This window comes from Rhincodon typus, chromosome 7 (assembly GCF_021869965.1).
Source record: "Rhincodon typus isolate 14 chromosome 7, sRhiTyp1.1, whole genome shotgun sequence".
In the NCBI taxonomy this organism is placed as follows: domain Eukaryota; kingdom Metazoa; phylum Chordata; class Chondrichthyes; order Orectolobiformes; family Rhincodontidae; genus Rhincodon; species Rhincodon typus.
The window spans coordinates 45,808,438-45,829,836 of record NC_063338.1 but is presented as its reverse complement, the minus strand read 5'-3'; the positions used below and the strand labels follow the sequence as shown (position 1 = coordinate 45,829,836).

General features: G+C 38.3%; 1 protein-coding gene across 1 annotated transcript in view; it reads left to right on the top strand.

The window, feature by feature from the left end:
• LOC109937212 (cytoplasmic dynein 1 intermediate chain 2-like) overlaps positions 1 to 21,399 on the top strand; it is a 76,852-nt gene that overhangs the window by 13,457 nt on the left and 41,996 nt on the right. Inside the window, exons 3-4 of the mRNA XM_020535815.2 lie at positions 1,787 to 1,898; positions 9,012 to 9,099. Of these exons, the coding sequence (XP_020391404.1) occupies positions 1,787 to 1,898; positions 9,012 to 9,099 (200 nt within the window). The remainder of the gene's footprint in view (positions 1 to 1,786; positions 1,899 to 9,011; positions 9,100 to 21,399) is intronic.

The window sequence follows — 21,399 nt, the reverse complement described above, 5'->3', positions numbered from 1 at the left end:
TTGCGGTGCATTCAAATGTTCTGGAAAATGTAGAGCTAATTGTAGCCCCTTCCCATGCTGGGGGCTGATCACTTATTACTGATGAAACTTTAGGATTCCTACTAAAAAATGAAGTGAGACATACTGTAACCTCCAACTACCTGCAACAAACACTTAGCATGGACAGCCAAACATGGACAGTACAGATGACGTTTACAGCTCGGCTAATCTGTCAAAATTTTAAAACGGTTTATATCTATTAATTGAATGGTTCCTTTTGCATATCCCATTGCTAAAAGTGCAGAGTGCTGCTCTCTTCTTAACTATTATGCTCATGTATTCTAAATTAATTTTTTGCAAATTCCACTGCCATTATTGGAGAGACATTACCTTATCCACAGTTATTTTCTTAATTTTTCTATATGTTGTTGTTGACTGACAATCTGTTTGACAAATCTAAAGTGAAAATATGTTATTCCTTATCCTATACCTTCAAATCAATAGCCACACCCTTGTTGAAATCTTTTGCTAAGGTGAGACATACTATCAGCCATTATAGTTTACTGCCCAATAAATTGTCTCATTTATCACTTATTGTACTTACCATCCCTTATTTCTACATCCTGTACTAAAGTGTCTCAGTTGTATAAAGTGCAAATTCAGACATATTTCCATATCCAGTGTGCTTTCTTCATCAATGGCCTATTTAATAATAACAGTATTTCATTGGGTACTACATAACTAAATGATCAGTTTTGACTATTTCAAAATGGATGACCATTCTTCAAATATTTAAGTGTGTTATCATCCCCAAATTTGAAACTGGTAGCACACTCAAATTCCTTAGCTTTGGTCTGACCCTTTATTACTCACAGTGTCTAGGCAGTGTTTTAGCCATTCTTTTCCACACATTTTCATCTTCAGTTTTGCATGCAACTTACTGAATTTCATTATGTACTTTTCCATGGCCCTTTTCTTAATCTTTTTAAATGTGTCAATATCTGACCATGCCTCATAAGCAGTCAATAAATCATCTTTTGATAAATTTTGACCATGCAAGTTAACAACCTTTCTGAACTTTTATCCACGTTTAAATCATCAGGCTCTTAGTTCCAAAAAAAAAGTTGGTTTTTACCCTGCTTCTATATGGTAATGAAAGTGCTAAAGCCACACCTTGTTTCATTTTTGGTAAAGAAGTAACCCAGGTCTACATGGTAACTTCATTCGTTCAATGGCCATAAGGCACACTTTCAGAAGACTGGTGAAACTAGAACTACACTGAAACTAGACATTTTGACTCACCCATCCTTTGCTACCATTTTTGTACACTAGAAGATAAATGTTTTTGAATAGAGTCCCAAGTCCACAGTTTTAGTGAGAGCCTTATTCAGTTAATTAAACTTCGTGTTTAGTATATAATAACATATTAATATATTCATCACCCATTTCCTCGTTCCATTAGGTCTTGGGCATTCCTTCTGACCATATTAGATGATAATATATATCTATCGATAATTTTGGCATTGATTATAATGTTTTTCCGAAATAATTTGTCAAGTATTTTCACCTAGGGTAACTCATGAAGGGTGAACATTTTTATGAGGTATTAGAGAGCTGAGGGCACCTATAGAACTACATTATGATAGCTTCCTTAGCAGAGATTGGAAAAAATGTTGGTTAAAAGAAAACTCCGTGATAACATAACTTGAAATAGATAACGCACCAAATTTATTTTAGAATTCTATTGCATAATCACAATTAATAACCATATTTTGTAAAAGTGTTGTATTCATAATTTCTACTTCAGGCTGATCAGAAAAAAGAGTTGGTACAAAATGAAGAATCTGATATTGAAAAGAAGCGAAGAGAAGCTGAGGCATTGCTACAGAGCATGGGCATTACACCTGAGCCCTCTGTTGGTATGTATGTGGATTTTGTTAATAAGGTATGTTTCATTTTGTGTGAGAATACATTGTTTTTTCTTTGTGAATATCTTACTAAGTTATGTGCTATTTTGTTTTGGTTTATTTTGTTTTATGAAGGTTGGTTTAAAGTGGGACTTGAATTTAGGATGTGAAAATGAAAGTAAAAATTGCTGCTCACAAATAATCTACATTGGGAGTAGCACTTAATTTAGGTTTGCTTTTAATGTGATGTCAGATTTGTTTGACACAACTGTCTAGACATGATAAATGTTAATCAGTGAAGGTTTAACAGATTCTAATTATTTTTGGCTTACTGAAATATTGAGAGCTAAAGGTTGTATTTTTTTACATTTTATTTTATCCATTTCTTAACACCTAAATGAATTAGCAAATGTTAACATAGAATGCTGTTCTTATCAGATAACAATATTGGGCTATCAGTAGATGGCAGTAGAGCATCATTATGTTATTCTGTCCTTAAAGTATAGTTATGAATAACAATACATTTAAGTTAATAAGTTCAACAGGAACATTAGTCAAAAACAAAATGTTAACCTAAATCTATGTCTAACGATTTTGTTTCTTGTAATGATTTTTTGAGAGTTAAATCCCAAATACAGCACTTGCTCTACTTAGAAATGTTAATTGGGTGTGATACTGTTACTGGTTGTGCTCTGTTCTCACTACTACAAAGGTGTAGAATAACATTAAGCAGATCTCCTGTGGTATTGCTGAGATGAGTTGGAGATGTGCATTTTTGTAACAGCACTATCAACTGTGACAGCAAAGTGTTATATTCTCAAGCATTACAGACTATATTGAAGACTTGCAATACCAAGTGGATCCTCCTTGATGCTGCACACTAAGTCTGAAGATGTAGTTTTTCTTTTAATCACTGTTGCTATTTTATGTTGCTGTTCTGTTGTGTCCACTTTCATTTTTTAAGATGTTCCTTACAGCTATGTTTTTGCCAGTCAATTCCTAATTTATCTGAAATCTCCTTGTGTTGCTCAGTGTTGAATATGTTTGATGGTTCTTGTTGAGAATGTTTATTTTTAATTTTTAAAAATATTTCCATACGTTAAAAGTGATGTATGAAAACAAGTTAATTTTTTTTTGTCTTTCTTCTCTGCTAAAGTTTGCGTATCTCTTTTGACTTGTCTCTCCTCTCTAATTTTCCATTTTCTTTTGGGCATGAAATGGTAGATTGGATAATATAGTGAGGACAAGAATGGTAACACATACTTGGTAAACCTTTTGGTGAGAATACAGACACCAGACAAAAGTGGTTTCCTTATTTCTTTTGTTTTCACCCTTGCTGTAATTCAGTCCTGCTACTCCTTGCTCCCGTATCTCTTTCACTTAGACTGTTCATTCAATCATATATATTCCCCACAATGCTTTTGTTTCTTGTGTTTTCAATTTGACTTGACTTCCTCCCTTTCTGTCCTGATTTGCTCTCCTAGTCAACAGAAGTTGCGTCCTACCTACAGTTGCTCACAACAGCAAAACCACCCCTTATGCATTCACGATTAGCCTTACCAGCATCTTCCTCTGTTTTCAAGTCCTGCACTCATCTCTTTATATTTGTGCAGTTTTCTCCTCTTATTTCTTCTCTTCTGTTGCTCTTCAATTCTTTATTCCTTTCTTTTATAATTCATTAACCCATTCTCATATCCCCTCCAGCATATCCTGTCTGTCCTTACTCACAGCCTCACTTTGTTTTGTATCTTCACATATGCCACTCTATGCTTCCTGTCACATTTCCCCCCTCACCCATTATCTCCTCAACTTGTACTATTCCTTCACACTACCATGAGAAAATCTGTTTAAAGCTGGCTAAAACCATATTTTTCAATAAAAATTTAATAATAGTACAAATAACTCTAGTAGTTAAGAGTTTAAAGAGATATAAGGCATGTTCAGGGAGTTGAATGGAATGAACTGAAATTGAGGAATGGAATAAAAATGATGAACAGTGCTGTGACGGAGTTAACATGAGTTGGCAGGAAAGCTTGGATGAGTGAAAAGAAGGACTAATAAGAGAACAGGATGAGCACAGTGCCAGAGATTAGAATAGTGAGACTGATAAAACAGTAACTTGCATTTATATGGCACCTTTAACACAAATGCACTAAGGCATGTTACAGGAGCCTAATTGAAGAAAAAGTAAATGCATATGAGGCAGGTGTTGGAGGAACCTAAGGTCCCTAGGATTACAGTTGCCAGTCTTCAACCAATTCAACTCACTTCACATGATATCAATTAAATGGCTGAAGGCATCGGGTATTGCAAAAAACTATGGCTCCTGATAACCGTCTGATAATAGTACTGATGGTTTGTGCTTCAGAACTAGACGTATCTCTTGCTGAGCTGTTCCAGTAAAGCTACAACAATAGTATCTGCCTAGCAACAAGGAAAATTGCTCAGATATGTTTGGTCCACAAAATGCAGGACAAATCCAATCCGGCTAGTTATAGTTCCACCGGTCAATTCATGATCTTTAGCAAAGTGATGGCAGATATTGTTGTCCCATGTTAAGCAGCACTTACTCAGCTCTAGCCTGCTCACTGATGCTCAGTTTGGGTTCTGCTAAGGCCACTTATCTCCTAAGAATATTGCGCTCTTAGTCCAAACACTGACAAAAGAGCTAAACACCAAAGATGACGTATGTGTGGCTCCCTTGATATCAAGGTAGTATTTTAGAGCATACATAATGGAAACCTAGCAAAACTGGAGTCAGTGAAAATCAGAGGGAAATGCTGGTGTATTCGATGACAACCACATCTAGTAACAGAGTTGTAACAGTGTTGGAGGATTTGAAGGCCACCATACGCTGGTGCGAACAAGTGCTTAATGATTTAGCCATGGGCCAGATTAGGATATGGACAGCAGTTTTGGATGGTTTCAACTTCAAGTGGATTGTAACGTAGGATATCAGCCAGGAGATTATCAGAGTAGTGGACTCTAGCGTTAATAGAAGAACATAAGAAATAAGAGCAAGAATACGTCATCCAGTGAAATCATGATGGCTGGAAAGTGGAAAGCCTTCAAAAATGAGATAATGAGAGTCCAGAGACAGGATGTTCCTGTTAGATCGAAGAGCAAGGCTAGTAGGTGTAGGGAATGTTGGATAACTAGAGAAATTGAGGTTTTGATCAAGAAAAAGAAGGAAGCATAAGTCAGGTATAGAAAGCAGGGATCGAGTGAATCCCTAGAAGGGTATATAGGCAGTAGAAGGCCAAAAAGGGGATATAAGATAGCTTTGGAAATAGGGTTAAGGAGAATCCAAAGGGATTCTACTAATTTATTAAGGACAAAAGAGTAACAAGGGAGAGGATAGGACCCCTTAAAGATCAGCAAGACTGCATGTGTGTGGCATTGCAAGAGATAGTGGAGATGCTAAACGAATGTTTTGCATCAGTGTTTACTGTGGAGAAGGATATGGAAGCTAGAGAATTTGGGGAAATAAATAGCGACATCTTGAAAAATGTCTATATTACAGAGGAGGTGGTGCTGGATGTCTTAAAATGCATAAAGGTGGATAAATCCCCAAGACCTGATCAGATGTACCCTAGAACTTTGTGGGAAGCTAGGGAAGTGACTGCTGGGCCCCCTTGCTGAGATATTTGTAACATCGACGGCCACAGGTGAGGTACCAGAAGACTGAAAGTTGGCTAAGGTGATGCCACTATTTAAGGAAGGTGGGAAGGAAAAGGCAGGGAACTATAGACCAGTGAGCCTGTAATCACTGGTGGGCAAGTTGTTGGAAGGGATCCTGAAGGATAGGATTTACATGTATTTGGAAAGACAAGGACTGATTAGGGATAGACAACGTGGCTTTGTGCATGGGAAAGAGGATTGATGAAGGCAGAGCAGTGGACATGATCTATATGGACTTCAGTAAGGCATTCAACAAGGTTCCACATGGTAGACTGGCTAACAAGGTTAGATCACGTGAAATACAGTGACAACTAGTCATTTTGATACAGAATTGACTCAAAGGTAGAAAACGGAGGCTGGTGGTGTAGGGTTGCTTCTCAGACTGGAGGCCTGTGACCAGCGGTGTGCTGTAAGGATCAATGCTGGGTCTGCTTTTTTTTTGCCATTTATATAAATGATTTGGATGTGAACATAGAAGGTGTGGTTTGTAAATTTGCAGATGACACCAAAATTGGTGGCATTGTGGACAGTGAAGAAGGTTATCTCAGAGTTGAGCCCAACATCTCAGGAAGGATGTACTGGCCCTGGACCGGGTTCAGAGAAAGTTCACGAGAATGGTCCCAGGAATGGAAAGCTTAACATATGAGGAATGTTTGGGGACTCTGGGACTATACTCACTGGACTTTAGAAGGATGAGTGGGGATCTAATTGAAACTTATAGAATACTGAATGGCCTGGACAGAGTGGATGTGGGGAAGATGCTTCCATTCGTAGGAGAGACTGGGACCCGAGGGCACAGCCTTAGAGTAAAGGGAACACCTTTTAGAACGGAGAAACTTCTTCAGCCAGAGAGTGGTGAATCTATGGAATTCACTGCCACAGAAGCCTGTGGAGGCCAGGCCATTGAGTGCATTTAAGACTGAGATAGATAGGTCCTTGATTATCAAGGGGATCAAGGGTTACAGGGAAAAAGCGGGAGAATGGGGTTGAGGAACTTATCAGCCGTGATTGAATGGCGGAGCAGACTCGATGGGCTGAAAGGAGCAGAAATTAGACCAATGTCTTAAGGTCTTATAGAGTTCAATAGGACCTTGATCAGATGGGCCAAGGAGTCGCAGATGGAGTTGAATTTTAATAAGTGTGACGTGCTGCATTTTGGAAAGGCAAATCAGGGCAGGACTTATATGCTTAATGATAATGTCCTGGAAGTATTGCTGAACAATGAGACCATGGAGTGCAGGTGGAGAAGATAGTGAATAAGGCATTTGATACGCTTGCCTTTATTGGTCAGTGCATTGAGTATAGGAGTTGGAAGGTCATGGGTGCGGCTGCACAGGACATTGGTTAGGCCATTTTTGGAATTTTGTATTGAATTCTGGTCTCCCTGCTTTAGGTAGGATGTTGTGAAACTTGAAAGGGTTCAGAAAAGACTTACAAGAATGTTGCCAGGGTTAGAGGGTTTAGGCCATAGGGAGGGGCTGAATAGGCTGGGGCAATTTTCCCTGGAGTGTCGGCGACTGAGGGGTGACCTTCTAGAAGTTTATAAAATCATGAGGGGCGTGGACGTGGTGAATAGGTCTTTTCCCCAGGGTAGGAAAGTCCAAAACTAGAGGACATAGGTTTAAGGTGAGAGGGGCAACTTTTTCACGCAGTGGGTGGTGCATGTATGGAATGAGCTGCCAGAGGAAGTGGTGGAGGCTGGTACGATTACAATATTTAAAAGGCATCTGGATGGATATGTGAATAGGAAAGGTTTAGAGGGATATGAGCCAAATGCAGGCAAATGGGACTAGATCAATTTAGAATATCTGGTCAGCATGGACGATTTGGACCAAAGGGTCATCTCCATGCTTATAGCTCTATGACTCTATGTCTGATCTATCTCACCTGCATTTTCCTGCACTATCCATGTTCCTTAATGTTTTTACAATATAGAAATGGGGAGGTGATGATCTAGTGATATTAGCGCTATTACACTTTCAATAATGTTGTAGGGATAATACTTCGCATTCTTTCTCTTGTCACCCTCTTCCCCCCGATAAAAAGGGAATTGTCTTAATGTTTCCAAGCACTGAGACCCACCTTTGCATTTGCATGACTTGTATTAAGGGTATATCTGAACTCCTGCAAAATTAATGATTTTGTTCTCCCTATGGCCAACATGGTAGAAATAAACACAAACAATTATTTGGTTCAACACCATGTGGCTCAATCCTGCTGAGGTATAACAGGTATATAAATCCTTATTAAAGTTCCATATCCATTCACTAATTGACAGAGCAGTAATTCTGCTTCTAGGTCTTCACCACCAATTCTACTAATAAGAATTTACAATATGTAGTGAGTTGACTTGAATCTGTTTGACATCTTGTTGTTTTATTACATTATGCTGGTTAAATTTTAAAAGTTGTGCAAATTATAGATGAAGTTCGTAAAAGTAGGCTTTTGTCTCTAGTATTTCACGTATGATATGTGCACTGTTGGTCCACAAATCTTGACATTTTGTATACAGTGGGATCTTTTCTGGCCTGGAAATAACACTGTTGATGTCAAACAACTTCAGGCTTGTTTTTTTGCATTGATTATATATCTGTTTATATATTTAAATGTATTTAAACTTAAATGCCAAAATGAACTAGTTGTGCTGATTTACTTTATTTTGTGCTGTATATCCTATGTGGTGAAAGAGGTTAAAAGATTTAAAAATTATTTTTGCATGTGATGTCACAGTTCATGTTAAATGCAAATTGTTCTTGATGTTAAGATACAATTTTCTGAATTGTTTCATTGTATCATGTTTTACTTATATTATTCATCAATTTGTAAACAAAACATCACCTGTTGTGTTCGAATTACCCTAATCACTGAAGGCATAACAGCCTAATAGGCATGATCCCTTTTCTCTGACCTACATATGACATTTGATTCTAGAAAGGAGCCTTTACACACTACATAAACAATTTATGTATAGTATATTCATAAATGTTTATTTTCACAAATTGGAAAACAGATGTGTTATTGGCTCTGAATGTTACTTGTATTAAAATGTTTTGTGATTTGGTACAAATGTTGTGTGAGTTTTTGCTCCATGATAATATGTATAAGTCAGCAAAAGGGATAGTGCGTGTTTGGATTTGTTGAGTAACCAGCAAGATACTGTTGTCTTATATTCGAGGAAAGCATGACTAAAGTGCACAGATGATTCCAAATTTACTTCATCCAAGCACTGACTGCATACATTGTTAAGTGCATGAAACACTGCATGGAATTTAACTTTGCTTTTTCCTTTCTCTCTTTTTAAATTTCATTTCATTCATGTATTTTTCTTTAATGCCATCACGTTTGTTTTATTCAATATTTCATGTTAAATTAATTTTGAAACATCATTACCAGTGCATCCACTACGGGTAGTAACAGCGGATACCTGTCTGTTTCACTATTTAGTCCCTCCTACATCTCCTCCCTCAAAATCGGTGAGTACACCAAGTGAGGCTGGAAGCCAGGATTCTGCTGATTGCAGTCTTGGGCCAAGGTATGACCACTTATTTACATTTCACTCTGCATTTTTTGTAGTATGTATGCAGTGTATGATTTCTGATGTGCATGAATTGTATGATTTCATTGTCTCAAAAGCAAGAAATTTGTTCATTTGTACAGTATTTCCTCCCTTTACAGTTTTCAGAAGCTACATGTGTGATTTTGAGGTGGTTATAAATGCCATTTTTCAGGCAGCTGCTGGATGATGCATGATACCAGCATGGTGACTGCTTTCATTTAAATACTTGTTCTTGTTTCTTCCTCACCAATGATATAGTGCTATGCTGTTGCTTAACATCATCTTAGAACATAAGAACTAGAAGTACGTGTAGGCAATTCAGCCCATTGAATCTGTTCTGCCATTCAATTTGGTTATGGCTAATCTCATCTCTGCTTCGACTCCATTTTCCCAGCCCCTCTCCAAAGTCCTTAACTCTGTCTTTCTGCTGTTCTTGCATCCATTGCACCCTAGAGCAATAATTACATAGATTCACAACCCTTTGAGAGAAGTAATTTCCCCATCTCTGTTTTAAATTTCCAGCCCTTAGCCTAAAATTATAATCTTTCATTCTAGATTGTCACATCTACTGTATATCTATTTTGTCAATGCCTGTTATATCTTACATACATCAAATAGATCTCCTCATTCTTCTAAACTCTAAATAATATAGGCCAAAACTATTCAATTTTTCTTTATAACACAAAACTCCTATCTCTGGTATCAATCTAGTGAACCACCTCTGAACTGCTTCCAATGCAGCTACTTCCCTTCTAAAGTAAAGGGACCAAAATTATGCACAGTACTCCAGACGCAGCATCAGTAATGCCTTGTACAATTATAGCGAGACTTCCTTACTTCTATATTCTATCGCTTTAATAATAACTGCCAAAATTGCATTTGGCTTCCTTATTATCTACTGTACCTGCATACTCGTTTTCTGCGATTTCGTGCACAGCGACACCTAGATCCCTCTGCACCGAAGCACTCTGAAGTTTCTCTCCATCTAGATAATAAGTTGCCCTTCTACTCTTCCATGCAAAATGATTCACTCGACACTTGTCCACAATAAACTCCATCTACCACATTTTGGCCCATTCACCTAATCTATCCATATCTGCTTGTAAATTTCATTTATGCAGCTTGCTTTCCCACCTAATTTAGTGTTATCTACACATTTGGTTATCGTACCTTCTATCCCTGTATCCAGGTCATTGACATTGATTGTAAATAGTTGGGGCCTGAGGAATAAATCCTGTGCCACTCCACCAGTTACAACTTGCCAACCAGTTAAAAACCCATTTATCCTAACTCTCTTTTCTGTTGGTGAGCCAGTCCTCTGTCCAAGCTAATATATTATCCCTAACCCCATGGTGATCTTATCTGGTGTATTAAAATTTAATGTGGCACCTTATCAAATGCCTTCTGGAAGCCCAGATAGATGACATCTACAGTGTTCATTTTGGTAGTCAAATCTTTAGCAAATTAGTCAAATGTGACTTATTCTTCATGAAACCATGCTGATTCTGATGCATTGCATTTTGACTTTCCAAATGTCCTGTTATCACTTCTTTCATAATGAATTTTAACAATTTCCCAGTCACAGACATTAAACATTCCGGTCTGTGGTTTTCTACTGTCTGCCTTCCTCCCATTTTGAGTGAGGATGTTTTATTTTAGAATTTTTCCAATCCACAGGAACCTTTCCAGCCTCCAGGGAATTTTAGAATATTATAACCTGTTCTCTCTGCTGCTAGTTTTAAGACTTAAGAGTGTAGGCCATCAGGCCCTGGTGACTTCTCTGCCTTTAATCACAATAGTTTTCTTCGCACTTTTTCCCTAGTGAAGATGATTATTTTAAGTTCTTCATTTTCTATAATCTCTACATTGCCTGTTTCTATCAGGATGATGTGAAGATGCCAGTGTTGGACTGGGGTGGACAAAGTCAGAAGTCACACAACAGGTTAAATTCCAACAGGTTTATTTGAAATCAAAAGCTTTCGGAGCGCTGCTCCTTTGTCAGATGAAGTCATTGCGCCAAGAAAGAATATCTAATCTATTCAATGATCTCTCCTTTGAGTCTACCCTTGTCAATTTAATTAATCCAGTCTATATGCATATTAAAATTACTCATGATTATGGCTGTACATTTCTTATAAGTCCCCAGTATGTCCTGGTTTATACTTGCCCTACTATGAAACTACTGTTTGGGGACCTATAGATTACTCCTTCCAGGGACTTCCTTCCCTTGCTATTTCTTAATTCTACCCAAGCATCCACTCCCTCCACCACCGATACTCAGTAGCTCCAGTGTGTACTATCTACAGGATGCACTGTAGAAGTTCACCAACAATCCTGAGACAGCACCTTCCAAACCCACAACCACTTCGGCTAGGACAAAGGGCAGCAGATATATGGGAACACCACTACCTTCAAGTTTCCTTCCAAGCCACTCACCATCCTGACTTGAAAATATATTGCTGTTTCTTCACTGTCACTGGATCAAAATCCTGGAATTCTCTCCCTAATGGCATTGTGGGTCAACCCACAGCAGGTGGACTGCATTGGTTTACGAAGGCAGCTCACCACTGCCTTCTCAAGGGCAACTAGGGATGGCCAATAAATGCTGACCAGCTAGCGACACCCACATCCCAAAAATGAATTTAAAAAAATCTCATTCTACATCTTGCTCTCTAGTGCCTTTATAATTTCTCATTAGAACACTGAGCTTGCCCTTTGCTAATAAACATGTACCACTCGTTTTCCTTCCTGTTTATCCTTCTGAAACACAGAGTGTATCCTTCAATATTCCATTCCTAAACGTGGTCAACCTGCAACCACGTCTCAGTAAAATTGCCACCAAATTGTACTCATTTATTTCTATTTGCACTGTTATCTCATTAATTTTATTCTGAATGCTTCATGCATTGTGTAGAAAAGGACCCTTTGAAAAAAGCCCAGTTGAAAACAACTCTCGATTCTAATTCCACTTTCTAGCCTTGTATGCCTTGGCATCGCAAATACATATCTAAGTACTTAAATGTTTTGAGGGTTTCTGCATCTTAAAAGCAGAGAGTTCCAGATTCCAACCACCTCCTGAGTGAAAATGTTTTCCTCACATTTCCTCTAAATCTCCTGCCCCTTACATTAAATATTTGCCCCATTGCCATTAATTCCTCCACCAAGGAGAAACGTTTCTTCCTGTCTACCCTATCTGTGCCCCTGTATTTTATTCATTTCAATCAAGTTTCCTGTCAATCTTCTGTGCTGTAAGGCATACAGCCCCAGTCTGTCCAATCTCTCCTCTTAGCTGAAACTTTTCAGCCAATAGCAACGTCCAGGTAAATCTCCTCTGCACCCTCTCCAGTGCTATCACATTCCTCCTATAATGTGGATTCCAGAGCTGCACACAAAACTTTAGCTGTGGCCTAACCAACGTTTATAAAGTTCCAGCATAACCTCTTAAATGCTGTGTCTTGGCTAGGATTGTTGTATTGTCTAACCCTATCCATATTCTTTTGTGATCCTTTTGTGCAATGTGACATTCACACGTTCTGTCCCTTCCTTTTTTATTCTGGTAACAATTTGCCTCATCACTAACTTGCACTCCTACCTTCTCCTTTAATTTTTAATTTTCCATGCAAATGAGCCCTCCTCTCCACTATTTAGTTTAAATCCCCATCTACAGTCCTAGCTCTGCAATTCACCAGTACTTTGGTCCCAATATGATTCAAGTGGATTCATCTTGCAATAATGGGCCTACGTTTAAGATCTTGAAGTGGGAACTAATTCTGCTTTTTTATTTACTATGCTGTTATGTGAATAATTCCTCATTGTTATATTTTAGATTTAGAAGTATCTTAAATTGCATAATGAAATATTCAGTCATATTATCATTTGTTAAATACAAGAACATGTAAGCCCAATGGAATGAATCTTTTGTTGGTGTTGATATTGTCCTTCTCCTGATAATATTTGATCACTGTTTCCAAATTGTTTGAGGAGGAATAGTTTTGTGAAGTGCATTCCCAAAGATAATTGAAAATCCAACTTCCCAAATATCATCAATAATATCGAGTTAGTAGGGAAAGATGAACTTAAAATAACGCTATTACAGGGAAAATGTGTTACACAAACTATTGAAACTAAAGATTGACAAGTCCCCCACGGCCAGAAAGCATGCTAGAGTCTTAAAAGAAGTAATGACACAGATGATGGATGTATTGATTATAGTCTTCCAAAATTCCTTCAGTTCTGTAAGGGTTTTGCTGGACTGGAAAATAGTGAAAATAGGTTAAAAGAAGAAAACTGTAAGTCAGTTAGCCTAGGCTCAGTTACTGGGAAGCCACTACAATCCATTTTAAACAAACCTATAGCAAGATCCACAGTAAATTATGAATCGTTCAGGTAAAGCCAAAATAACGTTTTGATAGGAAAATTATTTTTAACTAATCGATTAAAGTTTTATTGACCAAATAACAACCATGATGGATTGCGTGAAAACTGGTAGATATGTTGTGCTTGGATTTCCAAAAGTTGTTTGATAAGATATACATCAAAAGTTGTTACCCAAAATAAGAAGAACATGACTTTGGGGATAATACACATTAGACAGATAAAGGATTTGTTAACTAACAAGAAGCAGAAGATAAGGATAAATGGGCCATTTTTGGGTTGGCAAGTTGCCACTAATAGAGTGCCACAGGGATTAGTTTATGTTTTGTTCATTCGTGGGATGTGCACGTTGCTAGCTGACCAGCATTTGTTGCTGTCCCAAGTTGCGCTAGAGAAGGTAGTGGTAAGTTGCCTTCTTGAATCGCTGTAGCCCATGTGCTGTGGGTTGACCCAGAATGCCATTCGGGAGGAAATTCCAGGATTTTGACCCAGCAACAGTGAAGGAACAGCTATATATTTCCAATTCAGGATAGTGAGTGGCGTGGAGGGTCCCATGTACCTATTGCCCTTGACTGTCTAGATGGAAGTGATCATGGATTCGGAAGGTGCTGACTAAAAATCTTTAGCGAATTGCTGCAGTGCATCTTCTCGATAGTACATGCTGCTACTACTAAGCGTTGGTGGTGGAGGGAGTGGATGTTTGTGGATGTGGTGCCAATAAATGGGGCTGCTTTGACCTGAATTATGTCAAGCTTCTTGAGGGGGTGACACTGGTTAACACTGCTGCCTCACAGTGCCAGGTACCTGGGTTTGATTCCAGCCTTGGGTGACTGTTTGTGGAGTTTGCACATTCTCCCTGTTTCTGCTGGGTGCTCCGGTTTCCTCCCACAGTCCAGAGATGTGCAGGTTAGGCCCCTTTGCTGCTATGTTTTCTCTAAAAGAGGGCTGCATATTCCTAACCTTAATTGTCTCTTTTTAGAAGGAAACTTTATGACTCTGTCTCCCGGTTTTGTAGGATATCTTGTGCCCAATTTCTGTCTCTCTCCTAATCTTTGTTTTGTAAAGCACTAAAGTATTCACCATAAGGTCCTTTTGAAGGCTTCATTAAATGAATATAAACACATTCGCCTGTAACCTTGTCAAATGTCCCTGAAAGGGGACTATTAGTGGCAGACAACTTGGAAACTCTGCAGCTTTGGACTCAATATCAAGTTCAACAACTTTAGGACTTGAGCACCAGACCCAAAATGTTAATTCTGCTTTCTCTCCACTGATGCTGCCAGACCTGCTGAGTTTTTCCAGCAATTTTTGTTTCTGCATCTGCAGTTTTTTTTAAATTTATACTCTGATCAAATTAGATCCAAGGAGAGGTAATGGCCTAGTGGTATTATTGCTAAACTATTAAACCAGAAAGTCAGGTAATTTTCCTGGGACTCCGGTTTGAATCCTGCCATGGCGGATGGTAGAATTTGAATTCAGTAAAAATCTGGGATTAAAAATCTAATGATGACCATGAATCCATTGTCGATTGTTGGAAAAACCATCCAGTTCACTAACGTCCTTTGAGGAAGGAAATCTGCCATCCTTACCTGGTCCAGCCTGCATGTGACTTCAGACCCACAGCAATGTGGTTGACTCTCAGTTGCCATCTGAAATAGTCTAGCAAACCAATCAGTTATACCACAAGAACAACTAGGGATGGCCAGTAAATGCAAGCCAGCTAATGCTGCCCACACCTCACAAATGAATTTTAAAGAAATCTGTGGTGTGGAGCGGAAAGTAGGTTATTAACACCATCTTGCAAATTGCAGATTCACAGGACCCTGGTCAAGAACTTCGCCATTGCTTGTGAGTTAATAAACACTTGAATGAATTGAAAAGTTTGCTCAAGGCTGGTTTCAGTTAAGAAGCACTCAATGTTTGGGCACGTGGCGTTATGAATATGTTTCAGAGGGAAGAAGTAGAATTCTTCTGATTTTGCACAGACAGTCAGCAATTGTTAGATATTTCTCTGTGGTCTAGGTCAGAAATACAAGCTACTATGTCCATTGTTAATAGACAGATTATTGGATTCATTAGCAGGTGCTGCAGTACTTGTACAGGATGACTGTGAAGCAGTGTGGAGCAGCTCAGATCACTGAACTGAGGAAGAGAAAAGAATCAAACTGTGACATCACTTGAAACCCGTGCTGTGATTAGTTGATGAATATTCTCCAAAGTTAGGATGTTATTCTAAGGAGCTGGGAAGCAAGTTTTTGTTTGTTTTGCTAAGTGTTAAGTAAAGCATTTCAATTAGCCCCCCTTTTTAAGTGACAACAGAGGAAGTATTTGTGAGTCTCTTTTTCAATAGTAAGTTTCATTACCTGAGAGAGGACTGCTTGGGAAACTCTGATTCCATGGAGGGTATATCCTGTTCCATGTGGGAACTCTACAAAAGTACCTGTGATGTAGATAACTATATGTATGTGAAGTGTCATCAGCTGCAACAGCTTGAGCTGTCAGTTTCTCTGCTTGAGTAGCGCTGGCGTCATTGGGGCACATCCATGAGGTCAAGAGCTTTGTTGGTTGCATGTTTATAGATGTGGTCATTGTGTAACTTAACAGTCTGCCGGAGGCGAATAAATGGGTGACCTCCTGACAGTCAAAAGGAAATAGACAAGTAATGTAATTGCCCTGAGAACATCTAGCTCTTCAACTATCAATCAATTCTGAATATCATTGGAAGTGTTGGTTTATTTGAGGAGTGCAGGTACAGCTAAATCCATGGCACTATAGCTGATTCTACTGTACAGTGGCCATGAGGAAGACTAGAAGAGCAATAAAGAAAGTATGATAAATTGTTAGTGGGACACTGGCATTTCTGTAGGTACAGACATAGATTTGGATGGTATGTCACTTTCCTAGTGCCAGGGTGAAGAATGTCACTGGATGTCTGTAGAGCATCCTGTGGTGGTAGGGTGCGCAGCCAACTGTCATGATTCATCAATGAGGTAGGTAGAAAATGAAATGTCCTGCAGTCAGAATTTATTGAGCTAGGTAGGAAACTAATAAGCAAACCCACCTCCATTGTAGTAATTCTGTAAGTGAGTATAGAAATAAAAGAATAATATAAAATGAAATCCAAAAGTCTTCTATAGGTATATGAATAGTGAATACGCAGTAAGAGGGCCATGAAAGCAATTTATATATGAAGATGGAAGGAATGGCTGAGGTATTACATGAATACTTTGCTTTGTCTTTATCAAGAAATAAGTTGTTACCTTGAAGTAGGAGGTAGTTCAGGCACTTAAAGTATTTAGATTTGATGATAAATTATTGATTGGCTCTCTGGACATAAAAGTCGACCAAGTGGGGCCTGGATAAGTTGAATCCAAGGCTGTTGAAAGAGATGGGAGTAGAAGCTGCATGGACATTAGCATGACTCTAAAGTTCCTCAGCTGTACTGGTGGTGCCAAAGGACTGGAAAATTGCAAATGTTACGGCCTTATTCAAAAAAAGGTATAAAGTTAAGTCCGGTGAATGTAAATCATTCAATTTAACCTAGGTGATGGGGTAGTTTCTAGAAATGATAATTTAGGACAAAATTAAAAGTCAGTTGGGTAAACGTAGGTTAAGTAAGCAAAGCCAGCATTGATTTGTCAAAGGAAAATTGTAGCTAACCAACTTGCTTAAATTTTTTGAGGTAACCAAGACAGTTAATATGGGTAATGTTGTTGATGTGGTATACATTGTCTTCCAACAATATTTGAAGTAGTTTTGAAGAACAGACTTGTGTGCAAAGTTAGAACTCATGGCATAAGAGGGACAGTAGCAACATGAATACAAACTTCGCAGTGTGATGGAATACTCCCCAATTATCTGGATGAGAGCAATTCCAGCAGTACTCGAAAATGCGATACTCTCCAGGACAAAATAGCCTGCTTGACTAGCACCACATCCACAAAGAAACATTCAGTCTCCCCACCACTGACACACAGTGGTAGCAGTATGTACCATATGCAAAAGCACTGGAGAAATTCATCGTCTCCTTAGATAGCAGCATGACCACTTCCATCTAGAAGGACAAGGGTAGGAGATAGATAGGAACCCTGCTGCCTTTAAATTCTAATCCATGCCACTCCCCTCCTGACTTGGAAATATATAATCATTACTTAATTGTTGCTGGGTTAAAGTCCTTGAACTCGATCCCTAACTGCATTGTTGGTGTACTTACTCTAAATGGACAGCAGTGGTTTGAGAAGTCAGTTCACCATCACCTTCTCAAAGGAAAATAGGGATGGGCAATAAATATTAGCCTAGCCATCAAAGCCCATATCTCCTGAATAAATTTTTAAAAAGCTATTTTTCAAACTGAAGGTTTATAGTGGAGTTCCCCAAGGGTTGAAAATAGGAAGCTTTCTCTTCCTATTATTTATTAATGACTTAGACTGTGATGTACTAGGCAGAATATCAAAATTTGTGGATGATACAAAACCCAGAAATATTGTGAACCCTGAGGAACCTACTGTTGAACATCAAAAGGACATAAACAGAATGGTAGAATGGTTGGACAAGTGGCTGTTGAAATCTATTGTAGGGGACTGTGAAGTGATTAATTTTGATAAGAAGCAAGCAGGGAGGCAATATAAAATAAAGGTGCAATTCTAAAAGAGGTGCAGAAGCAGAGGGGCCTTCGTGTGTGTGTATATGTACATAATTTGTGGCAGGAAAGATTGAGAAAGCAACTAATAATGCATTTGACAACCAGGCTAATTAACACTAGAGGAAGAGAGTACAAAAACGAGGAAGTTATATAAAACCTGTATAAAACACTTATTCATCCTGAAATCAAATAGTACATCTAGATCCACACTTCTAGAAAGTTAGGAAGGCATTAGATCGTGGAAAGATTAATGAGAATAGCTCCATGCATGAGAAATGTCCGTTCTGTGGAAAGATTGGTGAATTTGGGACTGTTCTTCTTTGAGAATATATAGTTGACAGGAGATTTGATAGTAGTATTCAAATCCATGAGAAGTCTGGACAGAGTGATGGTGAGAAACTGTTCCCTTTTAAAGAAGAATAGAGAACCAGAAGGCATTGATTTAAGGTAATTAACAAAAGAAGCAATGGTGGAATAATAAACATTTTCATGAACCGAGTGGTTAGGCTCTGGTAATGCACTGACTGAATGTATGGTAGAGGCAGGGTCAAATGAGGCTTTCAAAATGGAATTGGATCATCTGGAAAGAGCAAGTTGTAAGGCTACAGGGAAGAGGCAGTGGAGTGGTATTAGCTGTACTGTTCCTTCAGAACACTGGCGCAAACCTGACAGGCCAAATACCTCCCATTATGCTTGTAACCATTCAATGATTCTACGAAACCTAGTAACAACTTTGACTCTCCTTCATGTACTTTCTCAGGAGTGAAAATTTACCAGATGAGGGAATAACATTACAGTTAGTAGTTAAATTAGGCTACAGGTCTTTTCACAACTGATCACTTTCCTAACTGAATTTCAGAAGTAGGCTAATTCAGATTACCCTGATGAGAGGTACATTGACACAAAATGTTAACTTTGTTTCTCTTGAAAGATTCTGTCTTACCAGCTGAGCATTTCCAGCATTTTCTGATTTTGTATTAAAATTGGCAGTTCATGTCTTGGACAGAGGTCTGAGATCCATTGTTTCCAGCATTTTGCCTCTACAGAATGACATTGCTGCTTTCATACGTGATAATGGTAATCAATATGACTGTCAAAATGAGGTTCCCACTTGCATAGTGCAGATATATGAACTATTTGGAATGCAGGTGGTAAGTTTTCCTCCAGAACATTTTTAGAACTTTGTACAGGCTGAATGCACGATGGTGTACTTCAAAGGCTACAATTTTCTGCTATGTTAACACAATCGAACTTATGTTCTGTTTAACAGAGTAGAGTTTTAATTAATCCAGTGATCCTTGAATTGCAAATGAGTACTTTTTGCTCAACATTCACTGGGAGTGATAACACAGTAAACTTGTCCCAACTGTCTAATGAGTCACAAGAAATATTTATGGTTTGGGGTGCCCAGTGTTCACTTTTTTGAAGCTTCTAACTTCTGCCTACCTTAACGGGAATAAAAGGTACCTTTACGTATTCATTGCCTCATTTCCCTGATCTCACAAGTAGATTAAAACATAGAATTAGAGAAGAGCCTATTTCTTGTGGACCCCGACTGATCTTACAAACTACAGATCTCCTGAAATTGTGTACAGGATCCCACTTCCATGTCGGAGAGATGTGTGATAATAAGAAAGTGAAACCTGATGCCTGAACCTAGAGACATTCACCTCCACAGGTTGGTTAGCAATGCAATTACTGTTAAGAGCAGATTTCCACACCTTGGAATTGTGGATTGATGCAACTTAGAAGACCATTCAGCCCACTGTGCTCAGGACATCTCTTTGAAAAAGCCATCCAATAACTCCTACACGCCTTCTCTTTTTGAGCCCAACCTTTTTTTTTTAACCTTCTCAAGCATTTATCAAGTTACCATCAGTGGTAAATTTTTCACCAGGTATATTTGCATAAAGTTGTAAATACTGCCTTAAGTATGCAATTTTGGAAGCTTGAGCGTGCTAAGTCATTCCTTTCTTATGGTTCAAAACTCCACAGCAAACTGATGACAACATAGCTAATAACTAGGTAAATGATTGGCTGCATTCTTCATTGCTCCCTGTTGCTTAGCAGAAGCCTAAGGTGCAGGTTAAAGGCTAATCCATTCATGCCAAAGTTGATTCCTCGAAATCTCAATCAAAATTTTGAGTTATGTTATTAGCAAGGCTGCCACGTGGAATTGTCCTGACATTTGTGTGCATTGTTATGTAGATTTCACTGTTACGAACATCCAAAATAGACCACAGTGCAACATTATGTTTTGGCAGCGCCATCATAAAATATTGCATGTGCATTATGTACATGATTTCTTCCAGAATCAATTGAGCAAAGCTTTCCTTCAGTAGCATGTGGAGGATTTGTGTATTATTAAACTAAGTAGTTACTTCTTTAATCCAGCCAATATGGAAATTTACTGTAAAAGTTTTGTGTTAAATCATCAATAGACAGTCAAAATTCTTCACACCTTGCAATGGTATTCTCTTACTGAGTCCGCAACTTAAAAAAGAACAAGTTGGTACATTTACAAAGTGTGTAGTGCAAAAATGTTACATAGTTTGGAAGCTGTTTGATTGTAAATTACTTTAAACCTATCTGAAACTTTCTCTACTATTATTTGTCCACAACAATATTTTATTAAGATGATATAATTAATTTTATGTTGCAAGCATAAACTAATTACAATAATGCTAATTTGTGATAACAATAGAACAATTTCACATCCTCGAAAATAAAGTTCCATTTGATCCTTTTTGCTGTGTTTTGTCTAATTGTAAACATAAATATGCATAGAGATACATTAATAGGACTTGGACAATTTCTCAGATTCCGAACAGCATAAAAAAATTGAAATGACCGATAGGAGTCAATCCAAAAATATTTTAAGTTGGTAAGTAGTACTAAAACCTCAAAGCCTATCGTTACTTACATCCTGTTTTCAGTCAGAACTATTGTGTGGTTACGTAGTTTAATGGAAAAGTTTTGTCCCTTGGGCATAGTATGTAGTATAACTTTAAAAACGGTGGAAAGAACCATGACAGGGATGTGAAAACAGCATTTTTTTGCTAATGCCTGAAGCTGTAGCTAACCTTTAATCGCATCAGTGCCACATCTTTGCAACTGTTGTTTTTCTAATATCCCAGTAGAGCAGCAGAGATGCTTCTTACCTGTGGGGTTGTGTGATAACTTAGTTCCTGATTAAATGTTTCAGAGATAGTAGGAACTGCAGATGCTGGAGAATCTGAGATAACAAGGTGTAGAGCTGG